General features: G+C 38.6%; 1 protein-coding gene across 1 annotated transcript; it reads right to left on the bottom strand.

The window, feature by feature from the left end:
• Positions 1-4374: 4374 nt before the first annotated feature.
• On the bottom strand, positions 4375-20864 carry slc19a2 (solute carrier family 19 member 2). The gene is made up of 8 exons (XM_085802594.1): positions 20748-20864; positions 16497-16760; positions 14451-14663; positions 14286-14372; positions 9848-10100; positions 8104-8296; positions 5814-5955; positions 4375-4600 (listed from the first exon to the last, which is right to left on the bottom strand). Exons 1-8 carry the CDS (start codon positions 20862-20864, stop codon positions 4442-4444), a joined length of 1428 nt encoding a protein of 475 aa, XP_085658720.1. The 3' UTR covers positions 4375-4441.
• Between the last annotated feature and the right edge of the window lie 907 nt (positions 20865-21771).

The raw sequence follows: 21771 nt of genomic DNA, 5'->3' as shown, positions 1-21771 counted from the left end.
TGGCATTGTCACATCCACTACAACACATGAAGTTGATGCTCAGTCGGGGCAAAACAAAAGGTTTTTAAACCGTTATAATGACATGAATCTTTAACAGAAGAGACTCATGTATTTCATATAAAAGTGAAATTATTGTATAAATATATAAATCTATATGCATGGAGCAGCTGACATGTAACAGTATTCGTTCGGATTAACATGAAGCTGCCTATTAATAATACATTTTATTATTTATAGGTGCTTCCCAAAACTCCCATGGTCCCCTTACAAGGCAGAGCTGAATAAAAATGTAACAATAGATAATAAAAATGTAAAAATGTTTGAGCCCTTTATGCAGTTTCTGTAAAAATCCACATTCCTGCAAACTTTGCCTGAGAGAATTACCTAAAGTTCAAGAAGTATTAAAAAAGAAAAGAGGTAAACACCAGCTGTAAAACCATAGAGAAGGATAAAATCAAACATTGTTATTTTATTGAGAAACAGGAAGTGGAGAATAAGAATATAGAACGTAAAATAAAACAGATGCAAATCTACATTTGGCTTCACTGCGCAATGTAAATACTGAAGTGTCAGGTACAAAGTTTAAAACCCAATACTGCTATCAGAGTTTTACATCGATATAACGCAACACATTTTAACTCCTGCTGGTAGTTAATAAAAAACACTGAGGTTGGTCATGTTTAAAATAAAGTCTCTACACACACTAGACTCTAGAAAGTAACAGCAACATGAAGATTTATCTCTGCAGTCATTTATATTATATATTCTACAAACATCTGGTGATCAAGTTTATTCTCAGTCCCACACACACAGCAGTACCACATGTGGATTTATCGTAATGCAACATTTTCTTTTCTTTGCGAAAAGTTTGGTAATATATCATATTATTTAAAGGGATACACCAACATTTTTTTTTTCGTGTCTTGCCTCACTCCCGAGTCCATGACCAGCAGATAGACACCATCCTTTCCACTGTGCGTGCAGTAACAAGGGAGATAGAGCCGTATCGCCCGTAATTAGCTTAGCTCAAACACTGGAAGTGTATGGGTAGTGTTAGCCTGCCTCCACCTAAAGTCTCTAATTAGCTTAGCTCAAACACTGGAAGTGTATGGGTAGTGTTAGCCTGCCTCCACCTAAAGTCATCAGAGAAACTCTTCAGCAACTCTAAACGGACCGATCTTGGTCTCAGAGCTGACAAAACTCTCCGGTAAGGCATCTTGAGCGGTCAAATGCCGCTAACGGGACGAGATCGGTCAAAACGGAGGGTTCAAGCAAAGACGCTTTATTTTGGTTCAAGCTAGCTACATCGAGGGTAGGTTAGCTTCATGTTTCAAAGTAAAAGCACAAATTCTATCGTCATGGTTTTCTGTATGTAAAGGGCAACGGGTGTTTTATTTTGTGAAAGTAACCGGAAGTGTGTTGGTCACAACGGCTAGCTTGAGTAGCACAGAATTCATCCGAACAAAATAGTAAACAGCTGGTATTTAGACAAATTAACGACACACTGCTGATCTAAACGGCTACTTTCTCACCTAAACATGTTTGAAATGTGGATAAAGTGATATATTTACAGAGTTTAGAGCTAAAATGAAATCAGCTTCTGACTGCTGATTTCAGCTTGGGTAGGAGGCAGGCTAACACTACCCATACACTTCCAGTGTTTGAGCTAAGCTAATTAGCGACTTTAGGTGGAGGCAGGCTAACACTACCCATACACTTCCAGTGTTTGAGCTAAGCTAATTAGCGACTTTAGGTGGAGGCAGGCTAACACTACCCATACACTTACAGTGTTTGAGCTAAGCTAATTACGGCGATACGGCTCTATCTCCCTTGTTACTGCACGCACAGTGGAAAGGATGGTGTCTATCTGCTGGTCATGGACTCTGGAGTGAGGCAAGACACGAAAAAAAAATGTTGGTGTATCCCTTTAAATCAGGTATTTTTAATATCATTTGTAGGAAACTGGTGCTAGCTCTGGTCTTTTCGTGGTTTTTGGCTCATCAGCACCAACGCAATAATATAAAAAATACAAACATATGCTTTTGGCTAGTGTTAAATTAAACACAGACTTAGCAGCATCTGGTGTAAGGCATCAGCTTCACTATGGGATGTTGGTTGTGGTATACAGTAGAGTCTGCCAGTAAACCCAGAACTCTGTTAGCGCTTTTAGCATTTCAAGTCAATATGTTTTTTGAATGGGATTTTGGTAAAATACCTCAAATCAGGTCTGTGGTTATATTAACAAAAGCTTAAGCGAGTTTCAGATTTTGTTTTACGACATAAAACACGCCAGTAAATACCCTACTGGTGAATTTTATAGCTTTTACGTGTGGTAAAAAAGGCGTGTAGTAGGTAGTGCGTAGTAGGCTAACGTTAGCTTTTTACTTCTGGACATCGCATTAAGCTTCAGATACGGTAGAAAATGAGTTTATATGTGAAGATTATCTCACTGAACTAAATTTTATAGTGCGTATCTTTGCGCCTCACCTGGTAAAGAGCGTACCATATAGACTTAGAGCTTTGCGGACTTTGCCCCCCGCTTTGATCTTCCTCTTTTTCTTTTGCAATAAAGTTTTTTTTTATGCTGCATTTTACATTGTTATATAGCCTAGTTAAAAAAAAATTATTTTTTGACCTTTAAAGGGATAGTAGCATTTTTTTTAAAGTAGTGTTGTATGAAACGGGCCGCGAAAATAGGCCGTTTCTTTGGGTCTGTTCACAACACTGTATGTTGTAAATCTCTGGGCAGGGCTATTATGGGCTGGCGTTGCTAACGGGAGGAGTGCAGAGAGTCGTCTACTGCAATTAAAGTACTTAGGGGCTATTTGTAGATCATACAACCCCACTTTAAAAAAAAATGCTACTATCCCTTTAACCTTCTACTAAGTAAGCTACTGTAAGTCTAATGTCAGTAACACCTAGATAGCTTTTTATACTGTTCTAATCTATGTTTTATGATTATGTTTAAGTGTTTTATTGTGTAGCATCTTGGAGCCCAGATCTCCAAATGTAGCTACTCTTAAAATACAGTTTTACATATTAACTTAATGTGCTTTTTTCTTTTCTTTTCAAAGTAATATCTTTGTGGTACTTTGATAGTTGCATGTGTACAGATTTTACCCTAACCCTGACTCCTGGCAAGTTCAAGTGTAAAGAAACATGTACTTTTTATTTCCTCACTGTAATGATCCCAAAATGGCAAATAAATAAACTGGCTCCAGTGTTAAAGGTGAAGTGCAAATGTTAGCGCGCGCTGGGGATGTGCGGCGCTAATGATTGTTCACATATACTGCAGAATATCTGCAAGCTTCATTTAGCTGGTGTTTGTTATTAATATAACAACTCACCAGCAGGGGGCAGCACTTTCTTTACTGCCTGAAGAGCTTTTATTCTGAAAGGGCTCTGCTCTTTTCCACAGGAAAGAGATGTGCATGTGTTTTTACAGTAATAACATGAAAATGTTAAACGCTGCTGCTGTTGTGTCTTAACCTTTAGCAAAAAGTAGTTTAAGTGTACTGCAAGTTTACTCATTTTATACTAAAACTGAGGCAGTATACGTATACTTATACTCAAGCATACTTAATAAAATGAACTTCAAGTATACACTGCAAAAACTCAAAATCTTACCAAGAATATTTGTCTCATTTCTAGTCAAAACTAATCTCATTCTACTTAAAATAAGACTCATCACATTAAAAAGCAGCTTGTTTCTAGACACTTTTTACTTCTTTCAAGCAGATTTTCACTTGAAATCATCTGGTAGCGGGGTTAAGTTTTTCTTCCTTATTACTACAAGCACAAAAAAACTTGCTTTTTGCTGATTTTTCTACTTATTTCAAGTGAAAATTAGTTTGAAACAAGTGAAAATGATCTAAAAACAAGTTCATTTTTAGGTGATGAGTCTTATTTTAAGTGTAAAGAGTTTAGTTTTGACTAGAAATGAGACATTTGGACAAGAATGTTTTTGCTGTGTGGCGCTTTGCACGACCAGGGTTAATAAAGTTTTGTCAAAACAAGAATATTTGTCTAATTTCTAGTCAAAACAAATCTCATTCTACTTAAAATCAGACTCATCACATTAAAAGCAGCTTGTTTTTAGACACTTTTTACTTCTTTCAAGCAGATTTTCACTTGAAATAAGTAGAAAAAATCTGACAGTGGAACAAGTTTTTCTTCCTTATTACAAACACAAAAAACGTGTTTTCACTGGCAGATTTTTCTACTTATTTCAAGTGAAAATTAGTTTGAAACAAGTGAAAATGATCTAAAAACAAGTTAATTTTTAGGTGATGAGTCTTATTTTAAGTGGAAAGAGATTAGTTTTGACTAGAAATGAGACATTTTGACAAGAAATAAGACAAATATTCTTGGTAAGATGTTGAGTTTTTACAGTGTAGCCTACTACTTTTTGCTAGACACAGGAAGCAGCTTCGGTACTTCATCATGTTCTATCGCCGACCGGCGTCGTGGAGTCAGATTCCTGTTCCCCGTTGGCCAGGACTTCCTGTTTGGAGCGCCGCCGGCTGAAGACCAGTTTGCAAATCCCTGCGACCAGGAAGACGGCGGAGATGACGGCGAAGTATCCGCCGTAGATCAGGAACTGCGGGAGGAACGGCGGGAAAAAAAACCGTCAATCAAATCCACGTTATACCCAGGGGGCAAAGCAAAAAAACAGACAGGGAGCGTTGTAAAAGGTTTGACACCAGAAATGATCTCTAGGACCTTCAAGGATTAAAACCTGGGTGGACAACCTGGTCAACTAGCTGCTGGAAAGCTACAGGGGGTCAAAACCTCTTTCTGGGGTCATTTTGCTGGTGAAATTATTATTATAAATGCAAATATTTAGGTACTACAATGGCATAAATAGTCATACAACTATAACATTTGGCAGAGAGTATCTTGACACATAGGGGGAGGCAGGAAAAAAACATTCTGGGGTTTGTTGCAACTCCATTTTAAGATATCACCCTCAACATCCCAAAAAAGACAAAAAAAAAGTACTGTTCGCCTGACAAATTCTCGTGAAAATTATGATTTTTCAGCACTTTATGGAGAATATCTGTCTAACATGTATATAGAAAACTTCCTTAATTCACAAGCTTCCATTTGAGTCCAAGATAGCCTTTCTATCTCCAAAGCCCCACTTGCTGTGGCCAACGGTCTTCTCTATCTGTCTGTTCACTTTGACCAGAAATAGAATGGTTTCTGATCAGACCAGTTAACATGTAGTTTTTCACAATAGGTGTTGCATTGTTTGGAGACAGCCTGTAGCTTTCCAGTAGCTAGTAGAAAGGCTATCTGGGACTCAAATGGAAGCTTATGAATTAAGGAAGTTTTCTATATACATGTTAGGCATAGATATTCTCCATAAAGTGCTGAAAAATCATAATTTTCATGAGAATTTGTCAGGCGAACAGTACTTTTTTTGGTCTTTTTTGGGATGTTGAGGGTGATATCTTAAAATCCAGTTGCAACAAACCCCAGAATGTTTTTTTCCTGCCTCCCCCTATGTGTCAAGATACTCTCTGCCAAATGTTATAGTTGTATGACTATTTATGCCATTGTAGTACCTTGATATTTGCATTTATAATAATAATTTCTCCAGCAGAATGACCCCAGAAAGGGGTTTTGTCCCCTGTAGCTTTCCAGCAGCTAGTTGACCGGGTTGTCCACCCAGGTTTTAATTCTTCCAGTTCTGGTGTCAAACCTTTTACAACGCTCCGTGTCTGTTTTTCAAAAAACTGGGATTTTGCCCCCTGGGTAGCTATTATATGTGCGTTACAGAGGGTTTAGGTGTTGTGGGGTCAGCTCACCTGTGTGAAGACGTCCAGGCCCAGACCGGCCGAGTCCACCACCACCACGGTGAGCAGCGACTGCAGCGCCAGAGCGACGAAGGTGTTGACTCCAAACACCAGAGCGTAGCGCTGCATGTTGAGACTGGCTGCAATCTGAAACCTAAACATGACACACACTGCAAAACTCAAATATCTTACCAAGAATATTTGTCTTATTTCTAGTCAAAATGTCATTTCTAGTCAAAACTAATCTAATTATACTTAAAATAAGACTCATCACATAAAAAGCAGCTTGTTTTTAGACACTTTTTACTTCTTTCAAGCAGATTTTCACTTGAAATAAGTAGAAAAATCTGATAGTGGACCAAGTTTTTCTTTCTTATTACAAACACAAAAAAAACTTGCTTTCACTGGCAGATTTTTCTACTTATTTCAAGTGAAAATTTGTTTGAAACAAGTGAAAATGATCTAAAAACAAGTTCATTTTTAGGTGATGAGTCGTATTTTAAGTGAAAAGAGATTAGTTTTGACTAGAAATGAGACATTTTGACAAGAAATAAGACAAATATTCTTGGAAAGATTTTGAGTTTTTGCAGTGCATGTGTAACTACAGAGCTGAAAGAACAGCGAGGCCGCGGTGCAGCCTTGACTTTTGTGTTAGTTTTGCAGCTTGTCGGACGGTGACTCAGCAGTTTTCCCCCACACACACAACAACATGATAAATGTGCACTCGGCCTTCAGATATTTAGACATCAGTCAGTGGTTCATTGCCACAGTTTGCACTGCAGTTAGACAACTTCCTTTTCCCGCTGCCTGTGAAAGCATCTTGAAATACAATATGTTATATAAACACTGCTGTTAAAGGGATAGTTCACCCAGAATTCAAATTTCACTCATTTTCTACTCACCACATTTCATCCGTGCCTTTTTGGAGTTACAGGGGGGGTCCGTGCAGCACAAATATAGACTTATTTAATTTTTTTCAGAACAATTTCTCATGTTGGGGCTTCAATACAAGACGGACATTACAGACGAGCAGTATGGAGGTATTTGGATGTTTTTTGGTGTGTCTTTTTGGACGAAGAAAAGTCATATGGACATGCAGTGCTGCGCAGACCCCCCCCGTAACTCCAAAAAGGCACAGATGACTCTGAGATTTCTCCCAACCTTTAGTCGACATGTGAGTAGAAAATGAGTGAAATTTGAATTTTGGGTGAACTATCCCTTTAACTTACAGCAATAAATGGCAGGGAAAACAGAAAAGTAGCTTGTATTTGTCTATTTATTACTTTTTAAAATACTCTGCAGTGTCCAATTTGTTCTATTTTATGTTATTTAATATATAACCTCTTGAAAATGTGTGTGATCTTTCTTTAAACATTCAGCGTGGTTTGTTTTTATATTTAAAGAATAATAAAAATGATGGATATATTGTACATCAGTGGTTCTCAAACTTTTTTTTTTACATCAAGGACCCTAAACTGACACAAATTAGACCATGGACCCCCATTGGACAAAATTTTGAAGCAAACACCAGAAATACACAAATATTTGTTCCGAGACTGAATAAAGTTTTGTACATTCAAATTAGGGCCAATGGTGTGAATTTTTGGAAATATTATAGAGAAATTTCTGGAAAAAAGTGGTAAAATTTCTCCAAAAACATTTCTAGAAAGAAGTGGTACAATTCTCAAAAAAAAAAAAGTTAAAAATTTTCTAGAAAAAAAAAGTGGTAAAATCTTCTCAAAAAAAAGAGTTAAAAAACTAAATCTAGAAAAAGTGGTAAAATTTCTAAAAAGAAAATAAGAATTCTCAAAAAAGAAAAAAAAAGTTTAAAAATTCTAAAAAAAAAAAAAAATACTTCATGTAAAAAAACAAACAATTTTTTCCAAAAAAGTTGAAAACATTAAAAAAAAAAAAAAAAATTTAAAATTTTTCTAGAAAAAAGTGGTAAAATTTCTGTAAATAACAATTCTGGTGAAATTTCTCAAAAAATGGTCAAATTTCTCAAAAAAAAGTTAAAAAAAATTCTAGAAGAAACGTGTTAAATTTCTCAAAGAGTAAAAAAAAATAAAATAATATCTAGATAAAGTGGTTAACAGTTAAAAAAAAAAAAAAAAAAGGAAAGTAAAAAAAAAAATTATTAAAAAAGAAAAAACTTCTAGAAAAAAGTGGTAAAATTTCAAGGAAAAGTTGGGGACCCCCTTGAACCCTCTCAAGGACCCCTGGGGGTCCCCGGACCCCTCGTTGAGAACCAGTGTTGTACAGCGGCATTTTCTTTCCACAGAACTGATGTCGTTGTACTCACGTTGCCACGGTGATGAGCAGCATGTAGGTGGCTCTGAAGACGACGTAGCAGCTGTAACACACCCAGATGTCGGGGACCGAGTCCATGAGGAACAGGCAGGCGGCCATCAGCACCGAGAACAGGCACAGGGCCACTTCCCCCCAGGAGGACCAGGACACGGGCAGGTGGCCCCCCAGCAGGGACGCCAGGGCCCCTAGGGACCAGCAGGACACAATACTTATTATACTACTGACAGGATGAACGACTTTTCCTGTTTGAACTCCACAGAGCCAGGAAAAGGACAGAAAGTAACCCTTGAGTTGAGGTTATTTCTAGAGGTGGGAGAAATTTCTCATTTTCTCAGGTTCAAAAGTTACAGAAGAGGATTAGGGCCGCTGTGGGGGAAAAAAAGTGAGTTCTGAGTTTAAAGTCAGAATTCTGAGAAAAAATTCTGACTTTAATCTCAGAATTCTGAGAAAAAAGTCAGAATTTTGGTTAAAAAGAAAATCTCCTAGACCGTCCCTGGAGCTCTTTATTTTTTATTTTTTTTACTCAAAATAAAAATGAAAATAAATTCTGGCTTTTTTTTTCTCAGAATTCTGAGTTTTAAGTCAGAATTCTGAGAAAAAAACTCAAACTTCTGAGAAAAAAAGTCAGAATTCTGACTTTAAACTTAGAATTTTGAGAAAAAAGTTGTTGTTTTTTGGTTAAAAAGAAAATCTCCGCGACCGTCCCTGGAGCTCTGAAGATTTTTTTTTTTTTTACTCAAAAAAAAAAAAAAAAACTCAGAGAATTCTGAGTTTGAAGTCAGACTTCTGAGAAAAAAGCCAGAACTCACTTTTTTTTCCACAGCGGCCCTAATCCTCTTCCGTAAAAATTGATTTATAAACCTAAAGCCTACAGTCTTGGTTTACCGTTGACCTGTCTTGAAGCGTTTGAACACGTTTCATTTGTTTCATTTTAAAAGCAGTTATTACTGAAGTTTAAAAATGAGCCAAATGCAAAATTAAAGTGTGTAGCCTATAGTCTTACTTGTTATAACTTTTTTATAACTTGTGCACTGCAAAAACTCAAAATCTTTCCAAGAATATTTGTCTTATTTCTTGTCAAAATGTCTCATTTCTAGTCAACGTGCTCTTTCCACTTAAAATAAGACTCATCACCTAAAAATTAACTTGTTTTTAGATCATTTTCACTTGTTTCAAACTAATTTTCACTTGAAATAAGTAGAAAAATCTGCCAGTCAAAGCAATTTTTTTGTGCTTGTAATAAGGAAGAAAAACTTGATCCACTGTCAGATTTTTCTACTTATTTAAAGTGGAAAATTTGCTTGAAAAAAGTAAAAAGTGTCTGAAAACAAGCTACTTTTTAAATGTGATGAGTCTTATTTTAAGTATAATGAGATTTATTTTGACTAGAAACGACATTTTGACTAGAAATGAGGCAAATATTCTTGGTAAGATATTGAATTTTTGCAGTGTGTTCATAGCTTTCTTCTTTTTTCATGTTTATATGTGTTTTCTAAAACCTTGTGAAATGATAATGGGCTAAATTTATTCTTGTATGTAGTATTTGAATCCATGTTTTCTGGGATACTATAAACAAAAAAAAGTCTTTAAATAATGTGTCAGGCTGGGTTGGATTTTTCAAACTGGATCAAATCATTTTGAATCGTGAACAAATTTTGAGATAAATCGTGACTCAAAGAATTGGAATCGTATCAAATTCCGAGATTTATTTACTTCATATTTCAGTTTGACCTCACCCAACAAGGTGGACAGAGTCTCCACGTAGCCGTTGTAGATCTGGTATTCCTGCGACGGCCGTATCTTCTCCCACAGCGGCTGGGCGTAGTTGACCACCTGGAAGTAGCCGCAGGTGGCCAGGGCCCACCACAGGGACCAGGCCAGCAGGGGGCGACACCTGTAGCACTGCAGGAAGTCCTCACACAGCGCCCACAACACCTCCGCTAGACCCGCACGGCCGCCTTCTGCCTCAGAGCTCACCGACGTCTGCACCTGGATGGAAAACAATCGACCCTTTGTCAAGTCCAGCCCCCCACGGTTACTGTTGCTAGGTTGGACAAACAGTGGTCACAGAAGGGTTAACTCCCATTGGAAACCATTGAAAATTAGGCAGATTTAAATTGCTTGTAAGGAAAATTTGAATTAACTTATACATCAGAAAAATAGTGTCCGTGATAGAAGACAGACGAGGCTAAAGGGCGATTGAACGGGCATTACCCGACTTTTCCGAAAAGTGTGGAAAAATCAATGTTTTGGTCACTCGCTAGCTAGTAGCTAACGACGCTAGTTAACGTTAGCTACTAGCTAATGCTTAATCTCCACCGATTTTTTTGGATGGCGATTCGATTTAAATTGCGATTCTACGATATTGCCGATTCTCTCTATGATTTTTAGTCTTTAGCATTTTTAACATTTATCTGCACACAAACACTGTAGGAGCCTATAAATTAACATACTCCATTATAAAGTGAACTTAAACCCTTTTTAAAACCTGGACTCTCTGGATGTAAAAAAGGCCAACAAATGCACATTGCACAATATTTCAAAAAATTAAAAAAAAAAAAAAAATCCCCCCCCAAAAAATCGATTTTTGAAAAAAAAAATCTATTTAAAAATGATCAAAAAGGATATCACGATATTTATGTCGATTTATGTCGATTTTTTCTCCCACCCCTAGTTGCTAGAACGGTATTTAAACCATATCGTACCATGTCCACAGATAGACGTTGGACAGTACTTCGTGTACCACTAATTTAATTTCACAAAAAACAAAACATACACGTGTGCAGTGCTTAATTTGTAAATCATAAGGTGCCGGAACGCAAAGTACACATGACAGCTCGGGGATGACGAGACGGGCAGAGGTCCCGGAACGTATGCTGCTCACGTCGAGGGGGGGGGGGTGCGGACATGCCATGCTGTCAAATAATAGGCTATCCATGTTATGACGTTTACTTGAAATTATTTTAGGCACAGGCAAATGCCCACATCACCACAGGCGGTGCTTTACAGTCAGGAATTTTCTCAACAGGTCTAACTTGTAAAAAAAAAAAAAAAAGAGCTTATAAAAATTCACACAAATCTTCCTATTATTCAAAGACTGGCACGGCGACCTATTAATAGACAGTAGCCTATGCTCAGCTCAGTTGTGCAGTAAAACCTGAATTTTCCATAAGAATCCAGGGGTAATAAGTCTGCTTCACCTTGAACTGAGCTGCTGCACTTGTGCATCTCATCCCTGACCTGTCGCTGAACGTCCCACACTACTCTCCACTCACTGCCTCTCCTCTTCTTCTGAACCTCCCTGCTGTCAGCGGGCTGATGCCAGGGTCCAGCCTGTTGCTCCGGCCACTGTTTCCCACAGTTTCAAATAAATTACGTCCGCCACGAATAGATTTTTCGGCAATATCGTTCCGTTCATTCATCTCCGCATAACGCTCTTTCGCCGTTATTGGCATGCACACGCACACGCACACACACACACACACACACACACACACACACACACACACACACACACACACACACACACACACACACACACGCACACATGCGCGCACACAGAAACAGACAGAGAGGGGGGAGAGAGGAAAGGACGAGTGCAGCAGTGCACAGCGCGGTAAAAGCGAAACTACCGTATACGGCCCGGTCAGTGCGTCAACTTCAACAGATCTCCGACTCTTTTAAATGACTTTAAATCTTAATAAACAACATGGATTTATGGGGATCTGTTCTGTAAATTAATATATACATATTATATATTTTTTTAAAACATTTTTTTTTATGAGAGGTACCGGATCTGCCCAAATAAGTACCGGAACACAGGGAGGCCAAAATTGAGAGGTGCCGGATCTTGTTCCGGCAGGATCCGGCTCAAATTAACCCCTGCACGTGTGCTAATAAATAATACATTACGAGAGCTTTAATTCACTACTGTTGATGTACGGCGCAGCCATGAATGACGTTTTTATGACGTTGTGGTCAAGTCGGGGTTGGTGAGGTTCGTCCCCCTTTCTGAGTCGGATTTGCGACTTCAGGGTGCGTTCCAGGTGAACGGAAAGTCTGACTTCCCAGTACAACTGGAACGCACCATAACTCCCATTGGAAACCACTGAAAAACCATTATAAAATTATTTACAGATTTTAATTGCTTGTAAGGAAAATTTGAATTAACTTATACATCAGTCCGTGATAGAAGACAGACATAGCTAAAGGGCGATTGAACGGGCATTACCTGACTTTTCCGAAAAGTGGGGAAAAATCTTTGTTTTGGTCACTCACTAGCTAGTAGCTAACGATGCTAGTTAACGGCGCTAGCTAACGTTAGCTACTAGCTAACGCTTAATAATAATAATAATAAAGTTTATTTATATAGCACCTTACAACATCGGACAGATGATCAAAGTGCTTTACAGAAAAGAAATAACATTTCAGGTGACGAATGGCATGGAAAAAACAAAACAAGAAAACACAACAATAAAATACATATCAAAAGGTAAAAGTTAATCAATATTAAAAGCCAGTTTAAACAAATGAGTTTTAAGACGTGCTTTAAAAAGTGCCAAGTCATCAATAAAATATAATTCAGGGGGTAGGGAGTTCCACAGTTTTGGTGCCGCTATTGAAAAGGCCCGATCCCCCCACTGTTTGCAATTAGAGAAGGGGACCTCTAACAGGGGCTGTTCTGAGGACCGGAGGGCTCTACAGTGTCGTCTAAGTTTTAAACAATCGGACAGATACTCTGGAGCAAGACCGTGAATAGCTTTAAAAACAAATAATAACAGTTTAAAAGTGATTCTAAATTTAACCGGGAGCCAATGTAGTGAACAGAGAACGGGAGTGATGTGACTGTAACGGGAGGTGTTGGTTAAGAGGCGTGCTGCAGCATTTTGTACCAGTTGAAGGCGGGAGAGAGATGATTGCTTAATGCCAAAGTACAGGGAATTGCAATAATCTAACCTAGAACTGATAAAAGCATGTATAGCCGTTTCAAGATCGTTCCTGCTGAGGAATGGTTTAACTTTACTTAAAAGGCGCAGTTGAAAGAAACTTAGCTTCACTACTGAATCAATCTGCTGATCAAAACATAGGCCAGGGTCTAAAATAACTCCCAGGTTTCTTACAGCAGGTTTAAAAAGAGAGGCAACGGAAGAGGAGACACATCTCCGCCGATCTCCTGTTTCTCCTTGTAAAACTTCACAAAGTTCAAAAGACATTAGCAACGGTAATTTTAACATTTGCTAGATAACTTTGAAGGTTAAAGTAATATGTAGTAGCCTATATAGGTTAAGTATGTTTATTGATGTCCTTTGGTTTGGGGAATGGGATAAAAATGACTCCGGGAATACGTTCCAGATATCCTGAGTCGTTATTGCAGGAACCCCAGGAACACATTTTAACTAGGCCTGTAACGATACACTTGTCGAAACCGAAACCGCGAAACTCTAAGACACGAACCTGTTTCGCCAATGAAATGGCAGAACTGCGACACACCCGTTCCAACGCTCCGTCTGTTTTTTTGGGGGGGGGGTTTTGCTTTTTTTTTGCTTTTTTTTTGCTGCTACGTGCTTCCACGACAGTGTCAACATCGGAAAAAGTCGCTCTTGACAAGGAAAAAAAAAGTAGGAACCAGACCTGCCGTGTAAAAAAAAAAAACACAACAAGAAAAAACTGACAGCGAGTGCGTGTCACGACTTCCTGTATCTGGCCCTTCAAATTAAAAGCCCTATAGCCTTTCATATACAGTTCAGTCATATTGATTTTGACTTAATTTTGACAAGATACGGCTCCAAATGTTTGGGTTTTTTTTTTCCTGTGACCAATGAGATTTTGGTCGGCTAATGTTTTTTTGGTCGACCAGTGCTTGGTCGACTATTTTGCTACCAAAATCTCTTCTTTTTTTAACCTTAAAAAATTCGAATTGAATCGAACCGTGGGTCAGAAATCGAGATATGAATCGAATCGTGACTTTGGTGTATTGTTACAGGCCTAATTTTTAACCATATTGAAAAATTATAAAGCAGTTTTTGCCGAAAAAAATTCTGTCTACCTATCTCATTTCTGATTGGTGGATCAGCAGACCAATCAGAAGGCCAACAAAGGGTCAATTGACAAGGTGTTACGTACAAAAACTTGATGCCTGTGGGTTGAACATCTGCCAAACATCTGGTCACTCACCGCGGGAGCTTCCTGGCTGCTTTGAGGCACTTTGTTGTCGGCGTCCTCTCCAGCCTTCTCTATAAGGGGAGTGCTGCTGCGTCGGTTGTCTGCATCCTCTCCAGCCTTCTCTATGAGGGGAGTGCTGCTGCGTCGGTTGTCTGCATCCTCTCCAGCCTTCTCTATCCTCTCCTCCGTCGGCCCGTTGGTCCTGTGGAAGAACAAGCTCTTCCTGGGCATGGGCAGGAACCAGGGGGCCACGAAGGCCAACGACACGGAGGTCAGAGTGGCGATGACGAGGTGCAGCAGCCGGACGCGGGGCGAGGCGAGCAGCAGCTGGCCCATCAGAGACCCGGCGGCCGATCCCAACAGAGTGACGCTGCGACAGTAACTCGTCACCTTCAATCAATCAATCAATCAATCAATTTGTTTATTTCGGGCATGTCCGTTTAAATCATCATCATCACACTTCATCTTAGTTCAAATAATACAACACACATGGCCGAAAGGGAAAGCGGGAGAAGCTAAAGCTGATCTAGTCCCGCCCCCGTTACCCACAGAATAAAAATATTTATCATAATCTTTTAATTTTTTTTTTTTTACATTTTGATATAACATTCTTTTACTTCTAGTGGGGCGGATTAGCTGAACAATCGTTCACTTTGTGATAAAAGCATGAAATTTGGTAGATGTGTTGGTGAATATGTTTCAGACAAATCTGGATATTAGGCCACCTCCAAAGCGCCCCCTAGTGGCCATGGCAGCCATTTGTTATGCGAATAAATGAATGATGAATAAAAACTGCCCTTTTAATAATACCAACTATGTATTATAGTGTCATAATTATTGGAAAAAGTGTGTTAATTTGTCTTTGTATGATGTCTGGTTTAGGAGTTATGAAAATTGGCGTTTTCGCCATTCGTGCGGACATAAATTCAAAATGGCCACCGAAAAAAACCCCATGGGACATTAGTTGACCCGGGCAACAAGCAAAAATCTTAAGTAGACATCTTAAGGGTCCTTAAAAACCATGTTTCAAAATGTATCATCACCAACACCTCCACCAAATGTTGTGCTTCTGTCACAAAATAAACAATTGTTGTGATTTATTGAGCTAATCCGCCCCATAGGGGATGCACATTTTTGGGGTGCGCTACCCACACGTTTAGCCCCGTTACTCATTCCATGAATGCACGATCCTTACAAGCTGTACCTCGTTGTAAAGGTGACTAATCAGGCTTTCCAACAATATACAATACATCACCAGTTGGTATTATTATTAAAAGGGCAGTTTATATTCATCATTCATTTATTCGCATAACAAATGGCTGCCACGGCCACTAGGGGGCGCTTTTGAGGTGGCCCAATATCCAGATTTGTCTGAAACATATTCACCAACACATCCACCAAATTTCATGCTTTTATCACAAAGTGAACGATTGGTGTAAAATATTGAGCTAATCCGCCCCACTATTATGACATTTTGACATAACATGTTACAGCAGTAGGTAGTATACAGATCATATCATAATCTTTTCTTTTCTTTTTGCTTTTTTTACATTTTGATAAAACAATACTTTTACTTATGACATTTTGACATAACATGTTACGGCAGTAGGTAGTATACAGATCATATCATAATCTTTTCTTTTCTTTTTGCTTTTTTTTTACATTTTGATAAAACATAGGGTGAATATGGATAAACTGGGACACTTTCTGAAAATGTACCTTCAACATCCTTTTTGATTATGAACCAAATGTCTTAGCCCATCATATGATACCATTCTAAATAGCTTAAGATCTCTCCTATAATATGTAGAAGAAAAAACAAAGAAACATTAAAAACTGGATGAATGACCCTTCACCAAAAAAAAATTGACCCAAAACCAAAATTTTGAGGCACTATTGGCAAACTGGGACACCTCCATTTTTAAAAACACAATAATAGAAACAACAACAATTAATTTCTAATGAATAGAAATATTAACGTTTTTATTAAAAATACAATTTTATTAATTATTAATGATGATTTTTAGTAATAGAAGTATACACATGTAAAGATAAACATGATTAAGCTTAACTGTCCACTTTACCCATTGTCCCACTTTATCCATATTCACCCTACTTTTACTTTTACCTTTACTTTTTTACATTTTGACATAACATGTTGGCAGCAGCAGGTAGTAAACAGAGCTGAAGTTTAGCTCTAGACAGTACATACATACAGATTACCTTCTTGTAGTGTTGGGGATGGACCACGCTGTAGATGTAGGAGTAGTAGGCTACGTCCGAGGCCGTGGCCAGGCCGAAGAAGAACTCCATCAGCTGCATGGCGAGCACGCCCCGCGCCCGCAGCAGCACGCCGTAGGTGACCAGCAGGCTGGCGGCCTGCAGCAGCAGCACGGGCTTGTAGCGGAGGTAGTCGGTGGCCAGGAAGACGGGGAACAGCAGCACCAGGTAGGAATACGTCCATACGGGGTAGATCTCACTCACCACCTGCAGGTAGGGACCAGGATCAGAGGATGAGAGGGAAACAAGTCTCAACAACCTTCACCTACACCTTCAAATTCAACTCTGACAAACCACAAAAGCAGTGTCTTGCCTCACTCCTGAGTCCATGACCAGCAGATAGACACCATCCTTTCCACTGTGCGTGCAGTAACAAGGGAGATAGAGCCGTATCGCCGTAATTAGCTTAGCTCAAACACTGGAAGTGTATGGGTAGTGTTAGCCTGCCTCCTACCCGAGCCGAAATCAGCAGTCAGAAGCTGATTTTATCTAATTTTAGCTCTAAACTCTGTAAATATATCACTTTATCAACATTTCAAACATGTTTAGGTGAGAAAGTAGCCGTTTAGATCAGCAGTGTGTCGTTAATTTGTCTAAATACCAGCTGTTTACAATTTTGTTCGGACGAATTCGGCGCTACTCAAGCTAGCCGTTGTGACCAACGCACTTCCGGTTACTTTCACAAAATAAAACACGCGTTTCCCTTTACATACAGAAAACCATGATGATAGAATTTGTGCTTTTACTTTGAAATAGGAAGCTAACCTACCCTCGATGTAGCTAGCTTGAACCAAAATAAAGCGTCTTTGCTTGAACCCTCCGTTTTGACCGATCTGGTCCCGTTAGCGGCATTTGACCGCTCAAGATGCCTTACCGGAGAGTTTTGTAGCTCTGAGACCAAGATCGGTCCGTTTAGAGTTGCTGAAGAGTTTCTCTGATGACTTTAGGTGGAGGCAGGCTAACACTACCCATACACTTCCAGTGTTTGAGCTAAGCTAATTAGTGACTTTAGGTGGAGGCAGGCTAACACTACCCATACAATTCCAGTGTTTGAGCTAAGCTAATTACGGGCGATACGGCTCTATCTCCCTTGTTACTGCACGTACAGTGGAAAGGATGGTGTCTATCTGCTGGTCATGGACTCGGGAGTGAGGCAAGACACGGAAAAAAAATGTTGGCGTATCCCTTTAATAACCATCCATATTCAATTTCCTGTCTCTTTATTATGATACAAACAGGAATTTGTAGACAAAATTGGCAAAAGTACAATTTCCAGTATTTAAAGAGAAAGAGACACAAATGTACCTCCATAATATTCCTGTATTTTCTGGTTGTATTCTAATGAAAGAGTCTGAGAAATAATTTTGGTCATTCAATTATTGCTAAGAAAGTAAATCTTTACAGTTCTGAGCTGTGTCAAACATTTCTCTCTAGTCCGCTGTGGTGAAAAGTCATTTGTATATCTTACATAATAATAACACAACCACAGTGGCCCAAGAACACTTCCCTGTGGCACAACAGATGCACTGTAGACAGGACTCAGAGCTTCTTATTATGGGTTACACATAAGAAATGATGGTAATTCATGTAAATCATATATTAATCTTAACCACTATGTAGTTTGACCAATTATAGGGGAAAGGTTAAAACAAATCAAGGCAACGTGGAACTTAAACAGAGCTCAAATGTTGCTCCATCTACTTTTCTAGTCATTGAGAAATGTGTTTTGTCAGGAGATTGTAAATGTTCATGAACACAAATTATAATCTGTCTATAAAATAACATTGTCAAAATAAATTTAAAAAATAGTGAATTTTAATTAAAGGGATAGTAGCATTTTTTTTAAAGTGGGGTTGTATGATCTATAAATAGCCCCTAAGTACTTTAATTGCAGTAGAAGACTCTCTGCACTCCTCCCGTTAGCAACGCCAGCCCATAATAGCCCTGCCCAGAGATTTACAACATACATTGTTGTGAACAGACCCAAAGAAACGGCCTATTTTCACGGCCTAAAAGAGGTTTTACGTGGCGAACAATGGAACTGTGGTTTTTTTTTTCAGGTAAAACCTCTTTTAGGCCGTGAAAATAGGCCGTTTCTTTGGGTCTGTTCACAACACTGTATGTTGTAAATCTCTGGGCAGGGCTATTATGGGCTGGCGTTGCTAACGGGAGGAGTGCAGAGAGTCTTCTACTGCAATTAAAGTACTTAGGGGCTATTTGGAGATCATACAACCACACTTTTAAAAAAAATGATACTATCCCTTTAAAGTGTGACTTCCTGCCTGGTTTAAACTTTCTGGAATCCCTCAACTCAAAAATTGACTTGCAGTATGGTATGGTGTTGTTTAGATGATCCAGTTTTCCTGGATGTACAATGGAAAACTTGTTCCTCTGTATTGATTTTCTACAGGAAGTTTGTTAATTCTGGACAGAAACAGACTGATCACTCCCGTTCAAACAGAAAGATTTATTCAGGCTTGTTCATTATACGAGGATTAACCAGAAATTCCAAAAGGATCGGACCACTTTTTCATGGGGGATTATTACCATCAGGTCCAGACTAACAAACCAGTCTGAGAAAAGGACCGAGCCATTCACACAACCGGTGTTTTCTTCATAGAGCTATCCACTCTGCTGAGAGAAGGCTGAATGCCAAAACTCATCCAAGTTTCAGAAGAATCCACCCTGGTAAACAGATCCCATTTGTTTTTAAAGGGAACGGTTTATATTGACCAAATCTGTCCAAATCAAAACAGAAGCAGATTCCCAAGCAGGTTGCCATCTAACTGGTTTCTTTACTTTACAAGGAAGTCCCACTGAGATAAAGAAAACCCAGTCTATCATGACATTTTTTAGGGCACAATGGCCCCTAACTTAACATTTTAGGAGTGCAAGCAGAACATTTATGGGCAGAAATCGACTTGCAAAGCAAATATTCACATTTCCTTTCCATTAATGATCCTCACACACATTGGCTTCCCACCTGTACTGACAGATACCAGATTCTCTGACTTGCCCCATTCCATGTTGCACCAGTGTTGGCACAAAAAAAGGACAAATTTACTGGTTGCGCAAGTAGATGAAACATTTACTTGCACTGTCTCAACTTTTAGGGGCAGTACTCTGGACTGACCTGCATGAGGGAAATCTGAACCTATCAGATCATATCGTGGCCCAAAGAGGGACTGTAATAACAGTGCACAACTGCTAAAACACTGTGAACGCACCTTGTTTTACCTCATATGACTCAATAACTGCAGAGAGTAGCTACAGTAAAAACAACAGAGAGCTCAGAGAAAGCTGCAAAAAATCCAGATTTTTATCCGAATGCAACAGAGAGGAAATAAAAGGAAATCCTGGTTTAATCAACTTGAGTCCAAATCTGTTAAATACAGATCAGAGTTGTGTAACTAACACTAACACTAACAATGAAATGTCTCTATTTAACTAATGTTTGAACACACTATTATGAGTGAATAGAATCTTTTCTTATGCCTTCATTGATTTAATCTTGATCAAATTATTATTCAAAAGGTTGAACTTTGCTTCTTATTTCAGAATGTCCCTGAACCCTGTTTGTTATTCAGTTGTTTTGGTCGTTACTACACTCACAAACACATTTTGAAATATTTCTTAGTATAACAAACATGCTATTTTTTCATTTATTTATTTACTTCCTTATTCAACTTTTCTCCCCTCTTTTTATTTTATTTTATTTTACTTTATACCCTCTTGTGTACTACAAAATGTACCTTTATATCACGTTTAAACATGGATTGAAACAAAAGTGGTTATTTAAATGGACTTGTTCACTCCTACAGACCTTTTTTTTTTTTCTTTTTTTTTCCAAAGCTTTATCTCAAATTCACAATGTCAGAGCTACATTACAGTTTGAACTCATTTGCGTTCCTACAGACCTGCACGTGAAGGTCACCTGTCAGGGACTGATGCTCGCGAGCTCACATTCATAAATGCGTCACCGTTACTACACACAATTACACACAAAATACACATTTAGCGACTTGAATAGTTGTGTTACTATACAGCCCCCAGCAGAGGAGGAAATCCAACAATGATGCAACTAGTTTTCCTGTGTGTGTGTGTGTGTGTGTGTGTGTGTGTGTGTGTGTGTGTGTGTGTGTGTGTGTGTGTGTGTGTGTGTGTGTGTGTGTGTGTGTGTAGCCTGGAACAGACCTGAGCCTCGGTCAGGTTGTGGTCTGGTCCCAGGAGGAACGCGGTGATGAACGGCTCCAGCGGCCGCAGGTTGGAGAAGAAGCCGTAGACACAGAGCAGCAGGGTCGGCCGCAGCATGTTAACCTACACACACACAGACACACACAGACACACACAGACTCACACAGACTCACACAGACACGAGCTGTGTGGACTGACATCGCTGTGAACAGACTTCTTCTATGGAGACACACAGCGGAGCCTCGAACACACTACCGACACTAGGCGGTGTGACAGCGGAACTGCAATTAAGATGATGGTGATTAGATTAGATTAGATAGCATTTCTTTCTTTCTTTATTCTTTTTTTTGCTAATTTTAAATGCTCCTACGTTTTTAAAGAAATAAAACAAACATTTAGGCTATACTATATTAAAATTATTTAGTAAAAAAATGTCAGGATTTGGAGCTTCTTGACGTTTAACCTTTCCACCTCTATATATAGTACCATTACAGTTGGAGCCTAGGACGTAGGACGCAGCTTTTAACATGCAGATTAGATGATGATGATTAGATTAGATAGCATTTCTTTCTGTGTTTGTTTTGTTTTTTACTCACTTATCTTAATTTTTGTTTATTTAACGTTATTCTTAATTCTTATCTCTGAAACATGATGTCTGCTCTTGTTACATTTTGGACAGATGTAATATTTGCCTGACTAGTTTGTAAATGCATTTGTTTAAAAAAAAATAAATAAAAAAAAAAAAGCATTTCTTTCTTTCTTTATTCTTTTTTTTTTGCTAATTTTAAATGCTCATACGTTTTTTTTTGTTAAATAAAACAAACAAACATTTAGGATATATTAAAATTATTTGGTTAAAAAAAAAAAGGGAAAAAACTCTATCTACATAATTTTCTCTTTTTTTCCAGGAGATAAAAATCTGGATATCTACAGCAGCTGCCATTTTTAGTTGTATTTGCTCTATGGTTTCTTCATTTGAACCCTTATATAGATGGTAGAAGCTGTCTGAGTGGCTTTTAAAGAG

Source organism: Trachurus japonicus, chromosome 2, assembly GCF_045865225.1.
Source record: "Trachurus japonicus isolate A0001 chromosome 2, Traja_1.0".
Lineage (NCBI taxonomy): Eukaryota > Metazoa > Chordata > Actinopteri > Carangiformes > Carangidae > Trachurus > Trachurus japonicus.
The sequence above is the reverse complement of the archived record's forward strand: the minus strand, read 5'-3'. Positions and strand labels throughout refer to the sequence as shown.